Source organism: Etheostoma spectabile, chromosome 11, assembly GCF_008692095.1.
Source record: "Etheostoma spectabile isolate EspeVRDwgs_2016 chromosome 11, UIUC_Espe_1.0, whole genome shotgun sequence".
Taxonomy (NCBI): Eukaryota; Metazoa; Chordata; class Actinopteri; order Perciformes; family Percidae; genus Etheostoma; species Etheostoma spectabile.
In genome coordinates this window covers 5,440,073-5,462,735 of record NC_045743.1, presented here as the reverse complement: position 1 = coordinate 5,462,735, position 22,663 = coordinate 5,440,073, and the positions used below count along the sequence as shown (strand labels likewise).

At 41.5% G+C, this 22,663-nt stretch overlaps 1 protein-coding gene across 1 annotated transcript in view; it reads right to left on the bottom strand.

Moving 5' to 3' along the window:
• Positions 1 to 22,663, bottom strand: part of me3 (malic enzyme 3, NADP(+)-dependent, mitochondrial) — a 26,769-nt gene extending 4,106 nt beyond the window's left edge. Inside the window, exons 1-11 of the mRNA XM_032529195.1 lie at positions 22,413 to 22,663; positions 21,587 to 21,774; positions 4,219 to 4,352; positions 3,601 to 3,750; positions 2,808 to 2,883; positions 2,475 to 2,636; positions 2,221 to 2,324; positions 2,036 to 2,145; positions 543 to 640; positions 288 to 401; positions 89 to 194 (exon numbers count right to left, since the gene is read on the bottom strand). Coding sequence (XP_032385086.1) covers positions 89 to 194; positions 288 to 401; positions 543 to 640; positions 2,036 to 2,145; positions 2,221 to 2,324; positions 2,475 to 2,636; positions 2,808 to 2,883; positions 3,601 to 3,750; positions 4,219 to 4,352; positions 21,587 to 21,769 — 1,237 coding nt within the window. The 5' untranslated portion in view covers positions 21,770 to 21,774; positions 22,413 to 22,663. The remainder of the gene's footprint in view (positions 1 to 88; positions 195 to 287; positions 402 to 542; positions 641 to 2,035; positions 2,146 to 2,220; positions 2,325 to 2,474; positions 2,637 to 2,807; positions 2,884 to 3,600; positions 3,751 to 4,218; positions 4,353 to 21,586; positions 21,775 to 22,412) is intronic.

Below are 22,663 nucleotides of genomic sequence, written 5' to 3'. Positions count from 1 at the left end.
TGGATGAAACAACAATGTGGGTTATTATAAAAGGGGTTTTATTTAACACCATTAAAACATCACAATGTGACCGTCCAGGTAGACTCACCTATGATCGCGGTGGGTTTGATTGTGTGCACCACCTCCTCCAGGGTCTTGACATGTGGGTGATCGTGAGCAAACTCCTCTTTCTCGTGGTTAAGATGGCCTCTTCCCTAAATATGAGTAAAAGGATGGTGCCGTTTGGTGATTTACACACACAGGGGATATCTGGGAAGGCCGAGTGAGTTGACAGACGCACACTATACCTTTACGATGAGACCTTTGGAATCAACCAACCAGATCTTCTTGGCAGCTTCTTCTCTACTTAATCCCTGTTTGGCCATGGCCATCATGAGAAGATGAGCAATACCAAGAGCAGCCTGACAATAAAAACAGGGGATCATTTTCTAATAACCTTGGCTAATTTCAAATGAGTCATCAGAGTCTCATCTCTTAGGGATTACAGACAGTTATTTTTGTTTCAAAACCGAATAAAATCCTTGTTAGCGAGATCTTCTTACCTCACCCGCCCCCTGGAAAACAAAGGTGTGGTCTAAGAGTCCGTTCTTGGTAATCTTCAGAGCAGCTAAGATCCCGGCAACAGCTACTGAGGCCGTGCCTGAAAAGAAAAAAAATGTCATCTGAAAAATGAGACACGCTGAATGACGTGCAGAAACTGTGTGTCAGGACCATGAAGTCAATTTAGAAACCTAAAATGCTAATTTTCTCACATGTTGATTAAAACAAGTCAGAACAAGTAGAGTAACAATAACGGCCTCATAGTATTTTTCGCATTCAGATATTTGAGCATTTTCATGTTATATCTATATAATGTAAATAGACTGTTTTTGTATAGCACTTTATTTTTATAGATATATATGATGTGTATATTGTTTACTGTCAGTTGCAGCAGCAGTTAGTAGTACCGTATTGTTTTATGTTTTATGTCTATAATGTCATCCTGACAGCAGCATTAAGAGCAGGTGTAGTTACCAGACAACTCAGGCAGAGAGAACGTAGAGCTCCTAACGCCTAGCTCCTACTTAACACACACATGATCTTAGGAGAGTTTGTGTCAGTGAACATTTCATGCAAATATTCATTAGCCTATACATCAGCATTTATTTTTTAGAAATCTAAAAATGTCTGTGGGGAACTGAAATCTTAAAAAGTGAGTGAACCACTCAACATCCGCAGTGTTTTTACTACATTGCGACATGCATAGAAAGTGCAACAAACATTGACAAAGCCAGGAATGAGGTGATCTTGCTGATGTTCTCCAGTTCTGAAATTAATTTCTCTGTCTCGGTCTCTTCTAGCAGCATTTAGGCATTAACCAAATTCTACTAAAAAGTTACAGTTACATAAGATTCAAGCTCCTTTAAAAAAGAAAAATCATAAAAGAATTAACAGTATTTGTTGTCGGTGCTATTGAGGATGTTATTCCACGGTTAAGGGTTGCTTGTTTCTAAGTAGGAGTCATTTATCGCTCTGGTTGGAAACAGGAAATAGTTCTGAACTGATTATTTTATAGGTGTGCCTCTGAGATTGCGCTTAAATTTCAAACCCTGTTTTTGCCTCTTGCTTCTGAGAATATGGTATTTCTAGCTGGGAACATTGTGAGGAAGCAAAATAAGGTCATGTGGATTGTTTAGATGGTATTCAGTGTTATTTTGATGTGAAAAAGGTTAATATTGTATAATATTGTAATTAAAAAGGGAGGCTTTGAGTATTGTGGCATTCCTCATTCTCCTCTCCTCCCCCCCCCAACCAGCCACACGATGTCTTTGTTAAGTTGTTGTTAGATTAGTACTTTTCAGTTTCCAATTGGAAGGGTGGACCTCCAGATGTGTTTAGTTTTTCTCCGGTTTTCCTTAGTTTAGGGAGGTAAAATACATTGTGACAACACAAGAAGTTTTGTGGCTGCTTGGGGGACGGGGAAGATGGGGCCATTCTTCTTGTTCATGTTGCGTCCTAGGCACCCCTAGACTGGGGCGTAACAGTATTTGAGTACCTTGGATGTCGTCGTTGAAGGTGCAGTAGCGATTCCTGTATTTGTTGAGGATGCGAAAAGCATTGATGTTTGCAAAATCCTCAAACTGTATCAGACAGTTCATCCCGTACCTACAGGACGACAGAGTGACAGGGTCAGACGTGAGGAGTCGCTCGCACATTTCAGTCATTTGAGCTTCCACTCACTTGTCTGTCACTGCCTGCATGAACTCGTCAACCAGCTCGTCATACTCCTTTCCTCTGATTCGCTTGTGCTTCAGTCCAATGTACAGGGGGTCATCGAGCAGCGTCTGGATCAAAAATCAATCAGTCAGTCAATAAGAGACAACTTGACATCCCGTTTCTGTCATGAAACGTGTCTAAAATGGACACTATAACGACTGATGAGAGGCATATATAAAAACCTCACTTCAGCCGTCCTTCAGCTCCGCAAAACACACCTGGTTGTTAGTGCCAACGTCCAGCAGCACAGGAAGACACTGCTGCGGCCGAACACCTCCACAGGCTGTGTAGAGCGCCAGCTTCCCGACAGGAATACCCATTCCGTAGCCTCCCAGGTCACCCAGGCCGAGGATACGCTCCCCGTCTGTCACCACAATGGCCTACACAAGAACACATATTAGTCATTTGTTTGGTAAGATTGTTAATTTCTCAGGCACTATTAGCGGTTGTGTGTGTGTGGTGTGTGTGTGTGTGTGTGTGTGTGTGTGTGTGTGTGTGTGTGTGTGTGTGTGGTGTGTGTGTGTGTGTGTGTGTGTGTGGTGTGTGTGTACCTTTATGTCTTCTTCAGGCCAGGAGTTGAGCATGGTGGCAATGTGGCCTTTATCATGGATGGTGATGAAAAGTCCTCTGTAAACAAGTAGGTTTAAATTTGAAGGCAGCAGTATTGATTTGATGATGCACGTTTTTAGATCCTTTCCTGCACGCTGTTGGTTTTCAATCACTAAAGTCAGAAATGAAAATCAAACATCAGATACTTGAAACTTGCCTGAGAAAGGAAGTCTATTAAACAGATTATGTCAAATCCTTAATAAAAAAGGAATAGGACATTAAAACCAAAGTAAAAAAAGGATGTAAACTAATTTAAAGCTAATTGGAAATTATTAAAGACCATGCAGTGACAAACTATCTATGGATTTATTATTGCTTTCATTATTTTGTTGTTCCCTGTATCCCTTACAGCACTGTTCACAATGTACCCACCTTTGGTTTGAATTAGTCCATAGTGTGCAGCTGAGACATGATGTAAACAAGAGTAAACACTGACACAATGATTCATTCTGTTCTTTTTGGTATGACAATAACAATGCAATTCAGATTAAACCCAAACTCTGAGTTCTTTGTGACTGATTCACTAACTCAAACCAGTTATAAGTCTACTTTAAGTACAATGAACGGAAACCAAACTCTCCTGGGAGATCGTGGTTAAGAATGTCAGGTATACACAATTGTTGTTTCAAAACATGCAAAGTGATCCTTCATAGAGAATGTTAAACCAAATGTTAAAAAAAACCTAAAACAAATAGTGTTGCTGTGCAGCTACAGTGTAGATGTGATGTATCTCACCGTGGTCTCCTGAAGGTGAGTCCATACTGTTGGCACGCCAGGCCGACAGTGGGAGTGTACACAATGGGCATGAACTCCTCGATGTCAGAAGTCAGCAAACGGTAGAACAACTTCTCGTTTCTGTCCTGCAGCGTCATCAGCAGGATGTACCTGAGACAGAAAGAGAGTCATCAAAACCTGACATCTCCATTTTTGTTTTAAGAAATCTGCAAGATCCTTTCTGATTAAAGTTAATTGGAAAACTGCTACAAGTATTTCTGCATTAGGTACAGTGAAAGAGAGAGAGAGAGAGAGAGAGAGAGAGAGAGGTGGGGGGGGGGGATGACATGAAGCAAATGTCCCAGGATAGAACCAAACCAGAGATGCTACAGTTATTTGTCTTGCGTTCTTGACTACTAGGCCACTGCATGCTGCTTTACAAGTCTTTCACTTCTTTTAATCATACAATGAATAACAAGGACAGCATCTGATGGTGCACCAGCAACGGATGTGACATGCTGTAAAACATTCAACCAAACAAGTAAGGGCAGCCCCGTCGGTTCATTCCACATCTGCTGCTGTATTCTTGAACAGCACTTCAGCATGCTTTATTGTAAATGTCTGAGTCTCTGCGCTCACTTGTCTAGAGGATTGGTGCGTGTTTCATAGCTCTTCATGACACGCAGCACTTGCACATCCTGGGAGAGGAAGCAGGGGGGCAGCAGGCCGTGGATGCCCAGTTGTAAGCGCTCCTCCAGGGTGAATGCCATTCCCTGCAGGGTGGAGTAGGAGCGGTTATACAACATTGTGATCCCTGAAAGAGTTTGCACTGGGTGAAGTTCACAAACCAAATAAGAAATCAGACAACCCAGACCATAGTGACTCATGTGTTAGTCATCACAGTATGAGGTTGGTTATGACTCATAACTGCCACGTCCAAACACTGTGTTTTTTTTAGGTTTTCTCTAAATTCTGCATTTAGCAGCCTTATTTATATGATAACAGGGCAATGTTGAAAATTCCTTACAATTGTTTTGTTTACTTGGAGCAGTGAACAACACAAGACCAATCTTTTAGTCTGGTAAGCATTGTACCCCTCTGCCTTCTGGGTAGGGTTAGTGCTGCTGCTCCTCTGTCTCGCTGTTGACAGACTTCCCAAAGAGTGATTGGAGGGGAGCGTGAGGTTTAATCTATTTATTCTGTCCAATAGCGTGGGAGCCTGAACTCACTCCCCTGTAAACTCCACTTCTCCTTACTCGTCTCTGCTGTATGGCTCTCTCCATTTCCTCTTGATTCTTGCACAGCAGAGGAAACAATCAGTGTGTTTGTTTATTGTAAGTCAGATTTTTTCTCAACGCACATTTCTGCCTGTATTTTATTCATGCTAGAGTGTGAAATTTGATAGGGGATTAGATACGCGGTTGCTAATAGTAGATTACAAATCATTACATCTACAATTGTTCCTCAAGCTGCACGCTTTCCATTGAGGAGTAATTTGATGATACATGCTAAACAGCTGAGCACTACTGTACTATTTAGCTGCAAGCAACAGTCTGCAAAACAAAAGGTCTGCTGCTAAAGTCATTAAAAAAGAGATAATTTGACACGTCGATGCCTTAAAGGGGTGATAGAATGCAAAAACCGATTTTACCCTGTCATATGTGAATACCGACAGTTTGGTGGTAAATAGGACATACAACAGAAGCTTTAAATCCCATTGACATGCCTTTCCTCTGAAAATCCCACATTTTGAATCTGCCGCTGAAAACGGGCGAATCTCAACAAAGCCAAAAGATGACGTCAGGATCTCAGAACCATTAGCTTTGTCACGCCCATTACCGTATAAGGAGAACGGTCCAGCCCCAACATCTACACACAGGCCACTGACCTGAGACCAGCTCCAATGGAGCTAGCGTTAGCTCAGTTAGATGTCCGACTGAGAACGCTGCTTTGTACTCTGACGGGATTTACTAAGAAGAAAGTTTGGAATATTTCCCAGGATAATGACAAGAACCAGGGTCGTAAATGCAGAGTTCCAGGCTGTACAAGGAACGGTGACCACTTCTCATAGCTTCCCAAGGAAGCAACCACTTGACGGGCTCGGCTGCTGTTTATAAGGAGATCCCAGGGAACGTTTTCACCAAGACAGTTTTCAAACTTTGGACAATTTAAGCGGATTGCTAAGCTGCTGTTGCTGTTCCGACTGTCTGGTCATCCCAACCACAAGCTGTAAGTAGGATTTCGTCATTAACAGTAACATTGGCAATGCTAGGTATCCTGTAGCTAGCATAGGCTGATGTGTGTGATAACTGTAATGGCAAAGGGGCTAACGTTCATTTTCCTAACTGTTCCATTGAATAAATACCCCGTGTTGTCATGTAGCTCCATCTATAGTTCACCATGCATGTTTGTCCACTTTGTCAGGTTCATTTTTATTGTATTTCAGCAAGAAAGCTAACTGCAGCTGAGTAGAATCATGATCGTTTGGTTGCTAGCTAGCGCTAAGCTGTAACGTTACTCAGCTAGCTAGCTAGCTCTGTATCCCGTTTGCTTCGACAACAGAACTGGAAACGTTATCATTTCATATGTATCTAGTCAATCTCGTGAAAACAGTGTGTATATAGACTGTGTGGGAAATTAACTCAGGTATTGTGAATTATTGTGAGAAATTGTACTCAGGTATTGTTTCATATTTAGACACTGTGAATGAACTTATGCATAAGTTAATGAACAGAACTCATATCAGACATTGAATGAGGGAGAAAATGTACTGTTGCTTGGCATCCAGGTGGGGGCGATACCCTGTTGGCAGAACATACATTTACAAGTGAAACGGATGCAGTAAGACCAGAAAGCCACGTGTTCACTCACAATGGAGGCAAACAAAGGAATCCCACAGGAAACAACCCGCACACACGCACACACCCACACATGGCCGAAGATTGTAAACAGGAAGTCGCACCCACCCAGCCAATAGAAATACAGTTGTTAAGACGATATGACCCGCCTTGTGATGCTTTTGACCAATGGGCTCCTTAAGAGAACCCGTATATAAGGCAAGGGACGCCTTGTTTCGGGGCCTTTTTGTAAAACCTCTGAGCTGGGCTTTCCATTGGGGACCCGTGCACGAAATTGAGTCCAGGGCATTGCTCTGTTTTATTAATAAAAACTTTTTTGGGAAACATAATCAAAGCTAGATTTGATTCCTTAGCTACTTGAGTCCCACGTTTGGCCCCCCAAGGGAATTGGGCAAAAATTTGGTAAGGGGAAGGGGTTTTTCGAGTAGGGGTTTTAAATTTGGGAAATTTCCCACGGAATCAGGATAAAATTTTTTAAACCCTCCGGGCCCCAGTTCCAGGGACAGCCCAAACGTTTCGGAACGAGCAAAAAAAAGGGAGGCATTGTGTGAAAACCCAAAGGGGGGAATGGTCCATGAGAGCTCTCTGAAAAAAAAAGGGAAAGCTAAAACCGTTTAAAATTCAAATTCAGCATATTTATAAAGTAAAAAACCAAATTTAAAGTGATCGGGACTCCGGGTAGTCATTTTTGTAAAAAAAAATAAAGACAAAAAATTTTTAAAGGTTTTTGTGGACATAGAGAAAATTTGCTTTCCCTTTTTTCCCTTGTTGAAAAAGAAAGTGAGAGTAAGAAACGGGGTGGGGGAGACGTTTTTTGAAGGATCCCTGATTTGAAAAAATTTTACCCCATAATTGTAGGGAAACCCCACGCTGTGTTTGAGGCAAAAACCTGTTAGTAGACGGTTAAAACCCCCCTGTTGCCCTGGGGTAAAATTTTGACCCTTTTTTAAAGTTTTTTAATTTAGGAAAAAACCTTTTAAAATTTAAGGCCCCAACATTGAAAAAGTCAAAAAATTCATGGTTGGGGGAAGAAAAAACCCCAAGGGTTAATAGTTAAAAAACAAATTTGGGAAAACCCTTTAAAGCGTAGGGGCCATTGTTCAAAAGGGAATTCCATTGGGGTTACTTTTACCGAGGGTTTCCCCCCAAAAAAACTTGCCGGGGGAGTGATTAAACCTAAGGCCGAGGGGGGGTTCGGCGCGTAAAACCCGCGTTCCCCTTTTTTGGACCCGGCCCCCATAAACTGATTTCAGCGGAGAATAAACCGATTCCATAAAATTTTTTGGACCCCGGGGTTTGTGAGTAATACGAAAAACCCCGCAGTTTTTATGTGGGGGGAAATTTTTGCGCGCCCCAGTTTTTCAGGTTGTCTTAGGGGGAAAAACCGGCCCAAAAGGCGTTCCAGGGGGGTAGAGTACCCAAAAAAATTGATTTCAATAAAAAGTCCGTTATTTTCAGAGAAATGGGTAAAGGTTAAAGTAAATAGTCATCCAAAAAATCTTGAGTGAAAAGAAAAAAAAAGTTTTGACGAAAAACTCTAAAGTAGTGAAAAAATGTTAAGTCTGATTTATTTTTTAACAAAAGCATAAAACCCAACCGAAAAAGAAAAAAATAATTATCTTTAGGCAAATTATATTTTTAATCCAATAAATAAAATAAATATTTTTACAAAATAGCACTTAAGCCCCGGGCACCCCAAAATTTTGGGATGGATACGCATTTTGTAAAACATACGGTATGAAACCCAAAAAAAGGGGACAGTTTTTTTTTTTCACCTAACTACTAAATTAAAAGTAAAAGTATGTGATTTAAAACTACCCCAAAAAGTACAATTTTTTAAAAAAAACCTTACTCAAGTAAATGTAAGGGGAGTAATAAAACCTCTTTACAAACCACCTCGGGGGAAGTTCCAGGGGTTTTGTAGAGAAAGAGTTTTAAAGAATCTGGGAAAATTAACGTTTCCCCAATTTTTGGGGGGCCTTTCTGTGGGTTTTTTTCGTTAAACTTGTGGGTAGTTGTTTCGCTGCAAGTCCTATATTTGATGAGGGAAGACCGCAGCACAGCGACCAGTTTTCGTTGGGGGGGTTTTCATCAAAAAGGGTAGTCCCCAAACGGTTAAAAAAGGGAATGTTTGTATTTTTTTTGTCAGGATGAAATTTTTAAAATTTTAAAAAAGGGAATGATTAACCCCGATTGAAGGTTGAAATTGACCAACCCTCTGGCCCCGTCTGTGGTGCTGCTGTTGAAGACTTAGGTTAAAATTAAAATAAAAAAAACTTTTTGAATTTTTTTGGGGGGTTATTAAAAATAAAAAAATTGGGGGGGAAAAAAAAAAAAGGGGGGAAAAAAGAAAAAAAAGGGGGGGGGGTGCAGGGGAATTTGGGCCGTGAAAGGGAAAAAAAGGGGGGAGACAGCCCTCAAAAAGGGGTTTGGAGGGAGGGGCTGTTTGTTTAAAAGGGGCAGTGGGGGGAAAAAAAGGGGAGAAAAAGGAAAACATTTTGGGGGAAAAAAAGCGGAAACCGGGAAATGGTAAGGGTAAAAAAAAGGGGAAAAAGTTTAATAACGCATGGGAGAAGCTGGTTTTCCTGTAAAAAGGAGTCCCAAACTTTTCAACAATTCTACAAAAAACTGATTTAAAAAAATAAATTTTTAAAAACTAGAAAAAGCGAGCTGAAAAAAAAGGGAAAAAGGAGGAGATTCCGCTTACAAACCCCCAAAACCGGCTCCCGAAAAGGGGAGGAGGTCACCCCCTGGCCCCCCGCCTAGGGGCCCCCCAGGGAAAAAAATAACTGTCCCCAAAAAAAAACAGCAAAAGATCCCCACCCAGGAAAAACAGAAAATAAATGATTATCCCCAAAATTTGACAACTTAAACCAACCACCCCCCCTCCTCCATAAAATTTGGGGAGAAAACCCTCAAAAACCCAACAAAGAAAACAACCATTCCCCCTTCCCAAAAACCCCCAAATGGCCCCAGGTACCCCAAACCCGCTATGCTCGGGAAAAGAGAGGGGGCCCCCACCACAATTCCCGGGGCCCCCTAAAAACCACAACCGCCCTGGCCCCCAAAATTTACAATCTCACAGGGGCAAACACCCGGGCCAAAAATGGGGAAGAGGAGGAAGGACCGGGGCCCCCCCAAAGGGGCGGGGGGGGGGGGGACCTGCACAAGGAAAAAAACCACATATTACTGCTAAAACCCCGGGGAACAACCCCTTATGCCAGGCTGCCAGACAAAACCCGCCCCCCCAAGAAGCCAAAATTTTGGGGCACGGCAGCCCCCCCGCCCCCTCAACAACCGCCCCAGCCGCCCCCGGGCCCACGTTGCAAAACCAAACCCCTGGCACAGGGACCCCCCAAACAGGGGTATAAACCCCCCCCCAAATTTACTCTCTGACAACAACGGCACCACCCACTTCCCCTTGAGTCCCGGCCCCTCATCCCTCTGCAATCAATGGAACAGTTTTAAAATGTTGGCTGAACTGGCCCCCCCTTTTTATGTGTAAATCGGGGTTTTTTTCCCCCTCTCCAAAAGGACTCAATCCAAATTTTAGGGGTCACTTGGGGGAAAACCCTTTGTCCAGTCCTTTTTCGGAAACCCCTCACAGTCCTTTCCAACAACACGGGTTTTTCCACCCCCTTCCATGTTCCCCCCCTGCCCAGTTAATACTCAGGAGGGTTAGTGTGCCAAATTTTGGGGGATAAATCCCAGGGGGGCCCCCATCCTAAAATTTAAAATGCCGCCCTCCCCACCCCCAAGCCCTGTTTAGACTCATGACCTGACAACCCCCCCACCCGTTCCCCTGCACCAGATTGGGTTTTTTGGGTCCACGGGTTGCACCCTTCCAGCAGGGCCCCCGGGTTTTTGGGTCCTCAGGTTTCCCTAAACCCCGCCGAAAGGGCTCCCCCTTTCCCCCCTTTCCAAAAAAGGGCCGGTTTTTCCCAAAAACGATAGATTTTGGGAATGGGGGCCCGATTTTCTGGGGGGTATAAAACATCCCCCTGACTTAAATTTGGGAAAAACTGTAGTAAAAAGGTTTTAAAAAAATGAATTATTTCCACGTATGGGAGCCAAGACGAACAGGTTTAAAAATGGCACCCTTTTTAAAAACCCGTTGTTGAGAGGTTGAGGGGTGCCTTGGGGCCCCCCATATTCGGGGGGGTTTACCCGCCCTTTCCCAAGGGGCTAGTGGAAAAAAGCTAACCCCAAACATTTGGAAAGGCTGAGTAGGGCCCAAAGGGGGGCCCATTTTAAAAGGGGAGGATGGTGTGGGTGGAAAGGGCCCTTTTTCCCCTTGGCCTCTGGCCTTTATACTGCAAAAAGGAGAACGAAAATCCCCCACAAGAAACTTTACCCGGGAACCCAAAGCCAGGTCCAAACCCCAAAAAGGGGGTCATATGCCTTAGGTGTGTAAAAAAAAATAGAAATGTCTGCCTACATGAATGAAAATAAAACCCCTTTTTTTTCAGCCCTCTCTACCCCGGGGGAGAAAAAAACCAAACACCCCTCAAAAGGGGAAGGGGAGGGCCATAAGGTGGAGGCTGGGTCAGGGGGTTAAGGGCCACAAGAGGAATGGGCCAACCCCCGGGACGGGCCCCCAAAAAAGGAGTTACTTCACAAAAGGTTCCGGTCAAAGGTAAATTTTGGGGGCCCCCCTTGGCCCCCCACCTTGCCCCTTTTTTCCCCAGCAGCCCTTCCCCAACCCCCCCCCTTTTGCGGAAAAACCCCAATTTGATTAAAATGCCCCCAAATTTCTTAAGCCTGCTTTGAAGTCCAGACAGTCCCCAGTCTGGACAGAGGCACCAAACCAAAAAAAAGGGGCCAGGGGAGAAATAAGGGGATAAATTTTGCATGCTGGGTTGGGGAATTTATAAGGGGCAAAAGAATCAATTACGGGGATATAACTGAAATTTTAAAGGGCAATGCCAAAACTGAAACTCAAAATTTGTCCCCAAAATTTGGGAAAAAAAAATAAAGAAAAAGTAGTAGAAACAGCGGGTTTCCCCCGTCTTTTAATGCCATACAGGGAACCACAAACCCCCAAAGGGGCACAGGGGCACAAAGGGAAGGAAACAGGGGTTTTATAAAAAAACGGGACGAAAAGGGGCCCTTTACTTCCCGAAATTCCTTCAAATTTTAATTCAATTTTTTTATAGGTTTTAAATCACAACAAAATTTAACTCAAAACCCCCTTTCCCGATTAAAACCGGGGCAGACCACACCCAGGGTTCCCCAAGGGGCCCCAAAAGTTCCAGTTTTTTTCCCCCAACAAGCAAAAGTGCGACAGTGGCAGAAAAAAAACCTTTTCCCTTTTAGGCCAAAAAACCCGGGCAAGGGCCCAGGGTCTTGGGAGGCTTTTTTACGGGGGCCGGGTTGGGGGTTTGAATGAAGATTTTTGTAGAAACCCACACATTTAAAACGCCCAATAGTCCCGGTTGGGAAAAAATGGCTTTAAAACCCCCAGGGAAAAAATACATAAAGGGGGAGTGCCCGTGAGCAAAGATAAACCCAACCCAGTTAAATGGTTTTAGGGAAAAAAAAGGGGAAAAAGGTTTCCCGTGCTTCAAACCCCCAGCCTCTTCCCTCAAAGACGCTGCGCAAAGGGAAGACGAAGGGAAAATAAAAAAACAGGATTTTGCATTTAGAAAAAAAAATGCCGCCAGGCTAGAGGCTAGCCCCAAAAAAAAAATACAGAAAGAGACAAAAAGAAGGGTGTTGTAAAATGGGGAAAGAAGGAAAAATTTGGGGTTTTATAACGGGAAGGGGCCCGAGACTGGTAGATTGAAAAAAGGGAAAAGTGAAAAATTTTTGATATCACAAGGAAAAAGTAAAAAAATAAGAAAAGAAAAATTTTGTCCATTTTATGAAGGGACTATTGGGGGAGGGAAATTTAAAACTTTAAAACTCCCTTTTAAAATTGGTAATTTTTTTAATGTTTTTTTTGGGATTTTCTTAGGGCTTTTTCCTTTCTTTATTTTTTTTATTTTTGCAATTGGAATGGATCAAAATTATGTAATATGTCCTGTTGATCTTAGTGGTAATTTGGGGAAAGGTGAGAAAAATCCAACTAGGGAAAAAAAGGGGAAAAATGTAACCCTTTTAAAAAAATAATTGGATTTAAAGAGGGAAATTTGGTTTAAAAAAAAAAAAAAAAAAAAAATATAAAAATGTCAATCCCAAGGGGGTGATCCATGCATTTAAACTAAAAATATTCACATGAAAGTGGTAATTTTATTCAATTCCCTTTGTTGATTAATGAAAAAAGGCTTTTATCATTTCCCGGGGTTTTAAAAAAAAAATATGGGCTTCTTATTTTGTTACCCTTTCCCGTACTTTGTGTCCCCTTTTTCATGCGGGGGGAAAAAATTTTTGGGGAAATTTGGGTTTTAAAAGAAATACAAAGATTTACAGTTTGGGGAAATTGGGGGGTTTAAACGGGGAAAAGTGAAAAATAAATTTTTTACTAATTAAAATACCCGGCCCAAATGGAAAACGTTTTTTTAAATTTAAGGGCCTAATTTAAAAAGCTTTAAAAAATAAGGTGCAAAATTTTCAGGATAGAGATATGTTTTTTATACAGGGAACAAATTGGATAGATTGAAAAACCCCAGGTGATTAAAGGGGGGTTTACTGTTACTAAACTAAGGTCCCAAATAACACATTTCCCCCTTATTATACAAAAATTTTTTTTGCAACTTTTAAAAAAGAAAATTTAAAAAAAACATTCTTTTTGTTTCAAGTCTCAAGTTTTTGGTTTAGATAAGATTAAAAAACCCAAAAAAACCCAAACTGATATGAATTCCTTCCTTTGGGGATTTGATTTTGGGGGTTTAAAAGAGCTTTTAGTGAAGCTTAATTTTTTTGGGTTTATTTTTTTTTATTTTGAGTTTTTACTGGAAAAAAACTGTTTTTAAAAATTGGGGTTGGTGGAAAAAATTTATTTGGGTGATTCTTTCTTTTTGAAATTTTTTTTTTTGGGTTTCTTTTAAGATCAAAAATGCAAGACAAATGTTAATGGCTAAAAAGATTTCAAATTAGGAATAAGGGGAAGTGTAGGAGAAATAAAATCAGAAGGAGAATCAGTAGCAAATTTCAGTGTCCTAGCATTAAAGGGTTTAAGGGCTCTCTAAGATTTTTTTTTAAATTTTTGCAGAAACAAAAACCCATTTAATTAAAGGGAAACTGGAGGAATAAAAATTCCAAAATAGGTTTTTTTTAGAATGTTTGGGGATTTTATAGAGGGTTTAAAAAGCCCAAAGGGGAAAAAAATTTTTTTGATTTTTATGAGCCCTACACTGAATGAGAAATTTATAAAAAGAAAAATAAAGTTTTTGGGTTCGTTTTTTGCCACACGGGCCTCGTTGGGTCAGAACCAGGGCCATTCGCCCTCCGCGCAGGTCAGGACAAGGGACCAAAAACCAACAAAAACCCACAGCACCCCCAGAACCCCCCGCACAAAATAGAGGGGCCACAATGGTCAGGGTTTTGGTTTCCCAAATTTTTGGGCCCCAAAAGGGGCTTGGGAAAAAAAGACCAGGGTAAATGTTTGATAATAATTGTAAGTGTCGGGGTGGACCCCGGGGCAAGGAGGGAGGCCCAAGCTCTGTCGGGGGCCTTGCTGAATGCTGAGGTGAGAGGGCCCCTCCAGGGGTCAACATGGGGGCCGGACACCATAAACAAAAGAAGAGATACGGGGCCCAAAGATCAGCCCTGGGGGATAAAGGGGGAAGGGGGGGGTGAGAGACCGGCCTGGTTCTGCTATCAGACGCAAACGTTTAAAGGGATTTGGGGGCTTACAGACTCACATTTGAAAACAACCCCCCGATGCTGGGAAAAAACAATACTTTGGGAAATTTCTTTTTTCAATTCACAAAAGAAGGGGAAATCAAAAAAATACAATTGAATTGGGGGGGAAAATTTCAAATTTTTGGGTCTTGTGAAATTTTTAATCCTTTTAATTTTAAATTTTCCTTTTTAAATTTTTAAGCAAAAATCGGGGACAACTAGGTTAAAACCGAGGGTTAATTAAACCCCCCCATTTTCAAAGATTTTTAAAAGATGATTTTGGGAAAAAAACCCGTTTTCAAAATACTGTGATTTAAAGTGTACCTTGATTTTCCCAAGATTTAAAAAAAAGTCACCAGAGTGAGTTTTAAAAAAAAAAGGGGGGGTTTTAAAACCCAGGGTTATTCCGGGGTGCTCCATGATTAATGCGGGGGCCCTTGTCTTTCATTGTGTTCACTGGGAAAAGGATTTCCATGAAGGGGGTGTTTCGAAAACTTAGGGCCCCAAAAAGGAAAAAGTTTAAAAATTTTTAAAAGGTTTTATGGCTTAAAAAATAGGGGGGATTTACCCTTTTCATTTAAGTCAAAAGGTAAAAGCCTTATTTCAGCATAAATGAAAACTGTTGGTTGTTTAAGTTTTTTGTATAAGGATATAGGGGTTTTTTTTCATAAGGGGGTTTTTCAATACTTTTGTTTTATAAATAAAAAAAGCTCGGGTTTCTTTGTTAACCCGCTCTACAAATATGTAAAAAGCCGAAATTTTTGTTAGGGATTGTTGATTGTAAAAAAAATTAAAAGGGCCCGAAGGTTTCCAGATTGAAAAATTTTTCATCCCCTGTCCCCTGGGGGTTTTGTCTAGGGTAAAAAAAATACAAGGTTGTTTGGGCTTGTTGATAGAGTTTCATCCCCACTGGGGGTTTTTGAAAAGGGGTCAAAACCCTCCCCCACCTTCCAATTGAGAACTGCCCTGGTTTTTAATTTTTACAGTTCATAGGGGTTTTGCGCGTGTGTGTTTGTTTTTACAGTAGGAGATAAAATGATATCAGAAGGCGGGAAGGGGATGGGGGGGTAATTACTTGTATAATTTTAGGGCGAATAACACACACCCCCCCCATTTCACAAACCCCTGTGGCCAAGGGACCCAACCCCTTTTTGAATAAAACCCGGGGGGGCCAGGGGTCCAAAAGGGAAAAATTGAGAGTTAGAGTTCCCAAACCTTTTGGAGGTGTGAAGAGGGGGTATCTTTTCTACCATATTATTTTTGATAAAAGTTTTTTTTTCCCAAATTAAAAAAAGGGGTTTCATGTTTTTTGGGACTAAAAAATTCTAAAAGGTTTTTTCCCCACAGTTCCTTGTTTACGTAGGATTTGCACCAAGTAGGTTTCAAAAAAAGGGGGGAATTTTTGGGAAAATTTACTCAGGGATTTTTGGGAATTTTTTTTTTTTTTTTTTTTGAGAAATTGTTTCTAGGGATTTTTTATATTTAGGGAAAATGAATGAAATTAGATAAATTTAAAGAAAAAGGGAAATCATATCAACATTAATGAGGGGGAAAAAAAATGTACTGTTGCTTGGAAACCCTGGGGGGGAACCCTTTTGGCAGAACATTCATTTTCAAATGAACCGGGTGCAGTAAGACCCAAAAGCCACGTGTTTTTTCACAATGGAAGGGAAACCCAAAAGGAAAACCCCAGGAAAACACCCGCAACAAACCACACACCCAAAACGGCCAAGATTGGGAAACAGGAAAATCGCACCCCCCCAGCCCAAAAGAAATACAGTTTTTAAGACGATATGACCCCCTGGGGATGCTTTTTTACCCCTAGGGCTCCTTAAGAGAAAACCCCTATTTAAAAAAAGGGAACCCCCCGGTTTTTTAGGGCCTTTTTGTGAAAACCTCTGAATAGTCATTGGGGTTTCCCTTGAGACCCGGCAGTATGATTGTCCGGAAAGCATTGCCCCTGTTTTTATTAAAAATCCCTTTTTGGGGGACATAAACCCAAACTTTGAGTGTTTCCTTAGCTCTTTAGTCCCCACTTTTTGGGCCCCCCCAAGTGGAATTCGCAACAACGCCCGGGATTTGATTTGCAAATTTTTTTTTTCAGGGCCGCTATGTCACAAGGGGCAAAGACGCGAAAGTTTCAGCTTGCCAAACAGATTCTCCCATGTGGGATTTGGGGGGCACCAAAACTGTCTCATAAGACATCAAGACCGCACAATCATACAAGGTAACCTTTTAATTATTCTTACAAACAGACGTTATAGTGTTTGTGTAGCATTGTGACTGGGTAGCATTTAGCAGAGCAGTGTTATCTAATGTTATCATGATGAGTGAGGACTTTTATCAAATGGTGAGCCATTACCAAACCATTAGTGAATTATTTAAAGTAGGAATAAAAATATTCATCTGGATTATCATGATTGGTCTGATCTCAATCAATTGCTTTTCCCTTTTTGTGGGGGGGGGCTGGTGAAAATAATTTGGACAATAGGCAGGAAGTGTTTGTATACAACAGGTAGGGACTGAATGCTAGATGTGTGTTGACGATGCCTTTTGCAGGTATGTACACGCCCTATGAACTTTGTCATTCAACAAAACAAGTCTTTAGAAAAGGCAAATGTGAAGGGGGGACAATTTGTCTGAAAAAAAACGGGTTTTGTTCAGTGAAGGAGTGAGACACAAACATGGTCTAGAGACATCAAGCCTAATGGCCGGCCATATAAATGTAAATCATTTCAGATTTAAGCTGCCCCACTGTAAGACACTTGTAACAACACTGGTTAGAGTCCTGCTTTGGCACAGCTTAGAGGTTTAGCAACTGCTTTTGCTATGAGTCAACTGGAGTATTTTGCTTGGTGTGTTAAAAGGTAATACAGTTATGTTACAATATTTATGTTTTTGTTTGATTGTATCTTGAGCCACAACGGAAGACAGCCAAGGGGAAACTAATGTACAGACGTCTGTTCCCAAGGCCACAGGGGAGGTACACCGTCAAAGAAGTGAAGACAGAGACAAAAGTTTGTAAGTTTAAATATTTTTTTAACAAACAAAAATACTAAATTGCATTTACGGCACTCAAATAACTTTTCACACACTGCAAACAACAAATCTGAATGTGCAATGATATAGGTGCTAAAATGACTTTCACACACAACAGGCTATGTCTTAGACCTGATGCGACTGGTGTTTGAGGAGATCATCCACGACCCCCTTCCTTATCTGGAAGCAGTCTGTGCCCAGGACCTGTGTGCTCAGCTCGACAGGCACCCAACCCGACATACTGCCCTGAAACATCCAGAAACTCCCTCCACGCTGCACGACACAAGAGGGGTCACGGCACGGACACTTCTACCAAGAAAACCCAGCACCAGCTCACAAAAGTCTATAAGCCCTGTGTCTGCATGCCTACAAAGAGAACAGGGTGTTAGTGGACAATCACATTTTTAGATTTAAGAGTAATGATGATTGTTTTGAAACAAAATAAAGTAATTTTGTTGTCTTGATAATACTGTGTTTTGTAATAATGCTGAATCAATAATCAATGCGTATTGTTATAAACATTTTATTTAGATACTTGAAACTGCTAACAGTGGTATCAATTGGCTTCACCTTTCCATCCATTGATTCTCAACTGGCCATGGTCAACTCTGTAAATATTCATTGCATTTTGCAAAGAATATATATTGAGGCACGGATGAAGGCCAGGATGGTGAGCCATACAGGTTATCTCCTCAGGAATCTAGGTCATTCTTATTCTTCTGACCTGTAAAACAAACATAATGAGCTGTTGTTATTTCATAATGTTGAATGAGCAGAAAGCATAAAGTAGCTTGAGTTAATGTATCTCTAGTTTTATTTAACTGAGGTATTTATTGGCAACATATTTCTCTCTCCTGGGGCATGTGTGCCAGTTTCCACAAGAACACCTGCCAAGGTAAGATACTACATTAGATTACTACATGTTAAGAAGGTAATATCTCATAGTCAGATGATCTAATCTGCATGATAGTAGTTCCAAGATAGCATTACGAGTAGCAACAAACTGAACAGAAAAAGGCTCCTGTCCAGCTAAATGGACGTCTGTTGTAAGATAACATTACTTCTGGGTGGTAAAGAATGTACGTAATCATAATCACAATCATAATCAATCACTATCAGCAGGAGAGTATACGGTAACAAATGTTACAATGTGGACTAAGAGACTTTCGTTGAGAGCAGCTCTATGAGCTGGCCACTAACTTTCTGCCAACTGGACATCTTGACTGAAATTGCGAGGGACAAGTTGTAAAATATTTGTCCATGTGCAAATTAATAAGTTATGTGCTTACAATACTAAAAACAAGGCTAATACAAAGTATTCTTAGGCTACAACACTGAGTGGGGAGTATTACACTAGTGTGACAACAAACCTCTAATGTTGAAAAAAGCAAGTAATGCTAAATGACAAAACTTACCAGTCTGAAGAAGTCATTTCCAATTTACTGGCAGGTTGCTCCTCGATGTCATCCTTCCTCTGATTCAGGCTCAAACAGATACGGTAACCATGCTATCGCCACTTGGATGTTTTAGTCATGTTTGTGTGCCGCAGCAAAGCTCGTTGCACACCAACCAATCAGCGCGCAGCTTATTTAAATATTCATGAGCAGACCATATAAGGCAGAAAAGCTCTCGTTTCAAGCCAGGTCATTTAGCAGGGTGGTCGTGAGGGCCAAAAAGAACAGCTAAAAAACATTTTTAGCCCAACAAATGTACATACCCTATCAGGAGACCTCAAAGAACAGCGGATATACTCTATACAACCATTCTATCACCCCTTTAAATACCAAACCAGATTAACATTAGACAAGGAAAGGCAGTGTCAGTGTAAAATGCTAATAACAAATATATCTGAGTAACTGTGAACATGGCCAATGAGAAGGTCACAGATTAACAGAGCGAGGTAAAGTAAACCCATTAAGGTGACACTTCTAACCAGTAGCAATTAAGGCTAGCCTATATGCTATCTGTCAACAGAAGGAGAGAGTGAAACTAAATGTAGGTATAAACTGCTTAACCTTAGTAATCCAAATCCAAACTCCAATTCAAACCTTATCATGGATTACTTTGTACAACATGATAGTACCAAATTTAATAGTTACACATATATGGTTATGAGATGATTTAGAAGTTTTGCATTTCAAAAGGTCACTGGAGTCAGTTTGGTAGATTTGCAGATAAAAATAGGTCAATGAATAGGGTCAGTAATCTGGCCTTCCTCAATAATTACACTCAATATATCCACTGGAGCTGCTCAGTGTCAACCAACATCACACCAACGACTGCCTGATGGTGACAAAATGTGTGCAAATGTGTAAAATGTTTAAGCACACTGCTGACATGAACTACAATTTACTTTTTTATTAAAAGACTTGCTGATTGTTTCTGCTGAATTGACCGTTGATTCAGGCGTGTAACTGCTGATTGAGCATTAGGAACTGGGGAAGGAACTGTGACCGACCTGCCACCACCCAAATCAAAGCAATAGACTCGATTAGTCACACTGTCCTCCAGCAAGGCAGAAAGAAAGTGTTTCCTGTCAGAACCAAGTTTGGGTGGAAAGAAATGCAGCAAAAACATTGGTGAGTGACTTGCTGGATGTTTGTTTTAGAACAGTTCTGCAACTGCAGCATCTTTGGAAAGGGCTTTTTCTATCCAAAGATAGTAACTCCCAACTGTGGCTGCAAAAGCATTCACATTCTTCTGTGTTTATGCAGTGCTATTGTCACACTCTGAATTAATCATTTTATGGGGGATTCAAATTATAAAATAGGTCAGGATCATCTTAAAAAGTGAACTCAAGTCCCATTATGTCTGTGATATTTTTATGTTGTATGTTTTTTTTAAGACAGAGATTAAGCAGACAGAGACAGACACAGAGGAATCTACAGAGGTACCGTTCATTCTGTAGCTCCAGATGTGAGCGTTTAACCGCAATGGTCTCACTTAGACAGGAGCTATGGCATTCCTGTGGCACTGCTGTGCTGTAACATTTACATGGTATGTTCTGTGTATACTGTATAATGTTCAACAATCATAACATGGTATGCAGGACATAACGCTATCTATAGACAGTCACGTAAACACAGAGTCAGCACAGGCAAATTTTCACATTAATGTGTAAAAAAAAAAGAATCTTGATTGTTATATTTGTTCGAGAATGCATTACTTGATGTTTTTTTTCTTAGTGATTTTCCACGGCGCACTATCATCAGGCATGCAGCACTCCAGTCCTCAATACCTCTGTACGTGGTGTACTACTACAAAACTACAGATTCTCTGCCTACAAAATCAACAATCAGTGTTATACTCCAGAAAACTACCTAATATAAGAAAAATAATAATAAATATAAATAAGTTGTGATGACACCTCACACATCAATTATAATAAACGTGAGGACAAGATGAACAATGATTCAGTAACTAGGAGTAATATTGTTTAAGCTAAAACACCAACAATGTACTATGTACGTACATAGACTAATATATATGTATGTAAATATGTTCCGGTTTTCTTGATCTATTATAATATAAACTCAATATCTTCGGCTATTTTTGGGATGTTGGTCAGACAAAAGGATACATTTGAAGACCCCCCCCCCCCCCGCCCTTGAGCACTTGTGAGGGGGACCTATTTCTTAAATACCAAAACACTGTGTATTGATTATTTAATTGTTTAAAAAAAGTCAGCGGATTAATCAATAACTGAAATAGCCTAATCGTTAGTTGCATCTTAAAATGTCTAAAATAAGATGTCTGTATCTTCTGTCGTGCAGTGCTATATGTTCTTATGAATATATAGACGAGTATAATGTCCTCACATTCACTAGTTTATTAGCAGTAGCTCAGTCCGTAGGGAGTTGGGTTGGGAACCGGAGGGTTGCTGGTTCAAGTCCCCGTATGGACATAAAAAAAAGTACGGAGTGTGGATTGGTGGCTGGAGAGATGCCACTTCACCTCCTGGGCACTGCCAGGTGCTCTTGAGCAAGGCACCGCCCCCCCCCCAACCGCTCAGGGCGCTGATTCGACTGGCAGCCCACTCTGACATCTCTCCATTATGTCAGAGTGTGTGTGTGTGTGTGTGTGTGTGTGTGTGTGTGTGTGTGTGTGTGTGTGTGTGTGTGGTGTGTGTGTGTGGTGTGTGTGTGTGTGTGTGTGGTGTGTGTGTAGTTCAGGACTGTGTGTGATAACTAACAAAGTGTGGACACAGAGTGTAAATTGTAATTTCCCCATTGGCGATCAATAAACAAATTAAAATTATAAAAAGGAATATGGACTTGCCGCTGGTGATGAATAAGAAAATGCACTGGACACATCGGTGAGCTCACCTTGTTGAGGTGAGGGTTTCTGGTGATGTCGTAGCCCCTCTTCTTGGTGCTGACGCTGCCCTTGCGACCCACCCCGGAGTGGCAGACGCGCACCGGGGAACCGGCGAAGACCCTCATCTCGCCCGCTGCTGCTGCCGTGCGCCTGCACAGAGACAGAACGGCTCTTCCTGGGAGGGAGTTCATGTTGCCTGCAGACAACAACATACAGAGACGGAGTTCATGTTGCCTGCAGACAACAACATACAGAGACGGAGTTCATGTTGCCTGCAGACAACAACATACAGAGAGGGAGTTCATGTTGCCTGCAGACAACAACATACAGAGACGGAGTTCATGTTGCTTGCAGACAACAACATACAGAGAGGGAGTCATGTTCCATGCAGCACACATACAGAGGGAGTGCAGTTATCCTGTAGGTGGTACAAGTCACCTTCCAGCTCAGGAAAAGGACGTACGGTCTAAAAATGCCACACCACTAGCTTGAATATCAAGTTCAACGAGTCTGTCTTCCTGTAAATTAGCTAGCCCAGCTACCCATTAGCTAGCTTTAACGTAATAAAAGCTGAGTCACAGTGATAAACAAGTGTCATAGCAGCCAGTATAGTGCGAATAAATAATACAAATACAATGATCAAGTTTATAAATGATTGAGCCGATGTTTTTAGTGTGTTCATATAATCATGCTGCTGTGTGCGGCTGCATCAGATTAGCTGGTTACTGTTAGCTGCCAGCTGTTTTCCTCATAATTATTAAATGTGTATTTGTGGAACAATGTGCGCAACTGCTAATGCTAGCTAGCGCGTAGCTAACATTCAGTTAGCCTCACCTGGAAACGGTGTGAAGCTGCTGTGCCCCTGACTTCAATCTTCATAGGAAACGTTGTTTTAGCCCGGTGCTCGCGTTAACGATATGTTATCAATGAATGTTGGGAAGAATAGACAGTTGACAGCTGATCCAGGATCCTTTGTCGTTGACAGCACCGCTTCCCCGCTAATCAGACAGCAGCTCCGCGGGCTAAGGGGCGGACCGACCAACCAGCTCCTCCTCCCTGTAGTTCAGTAGACGCTGGCTCCATCT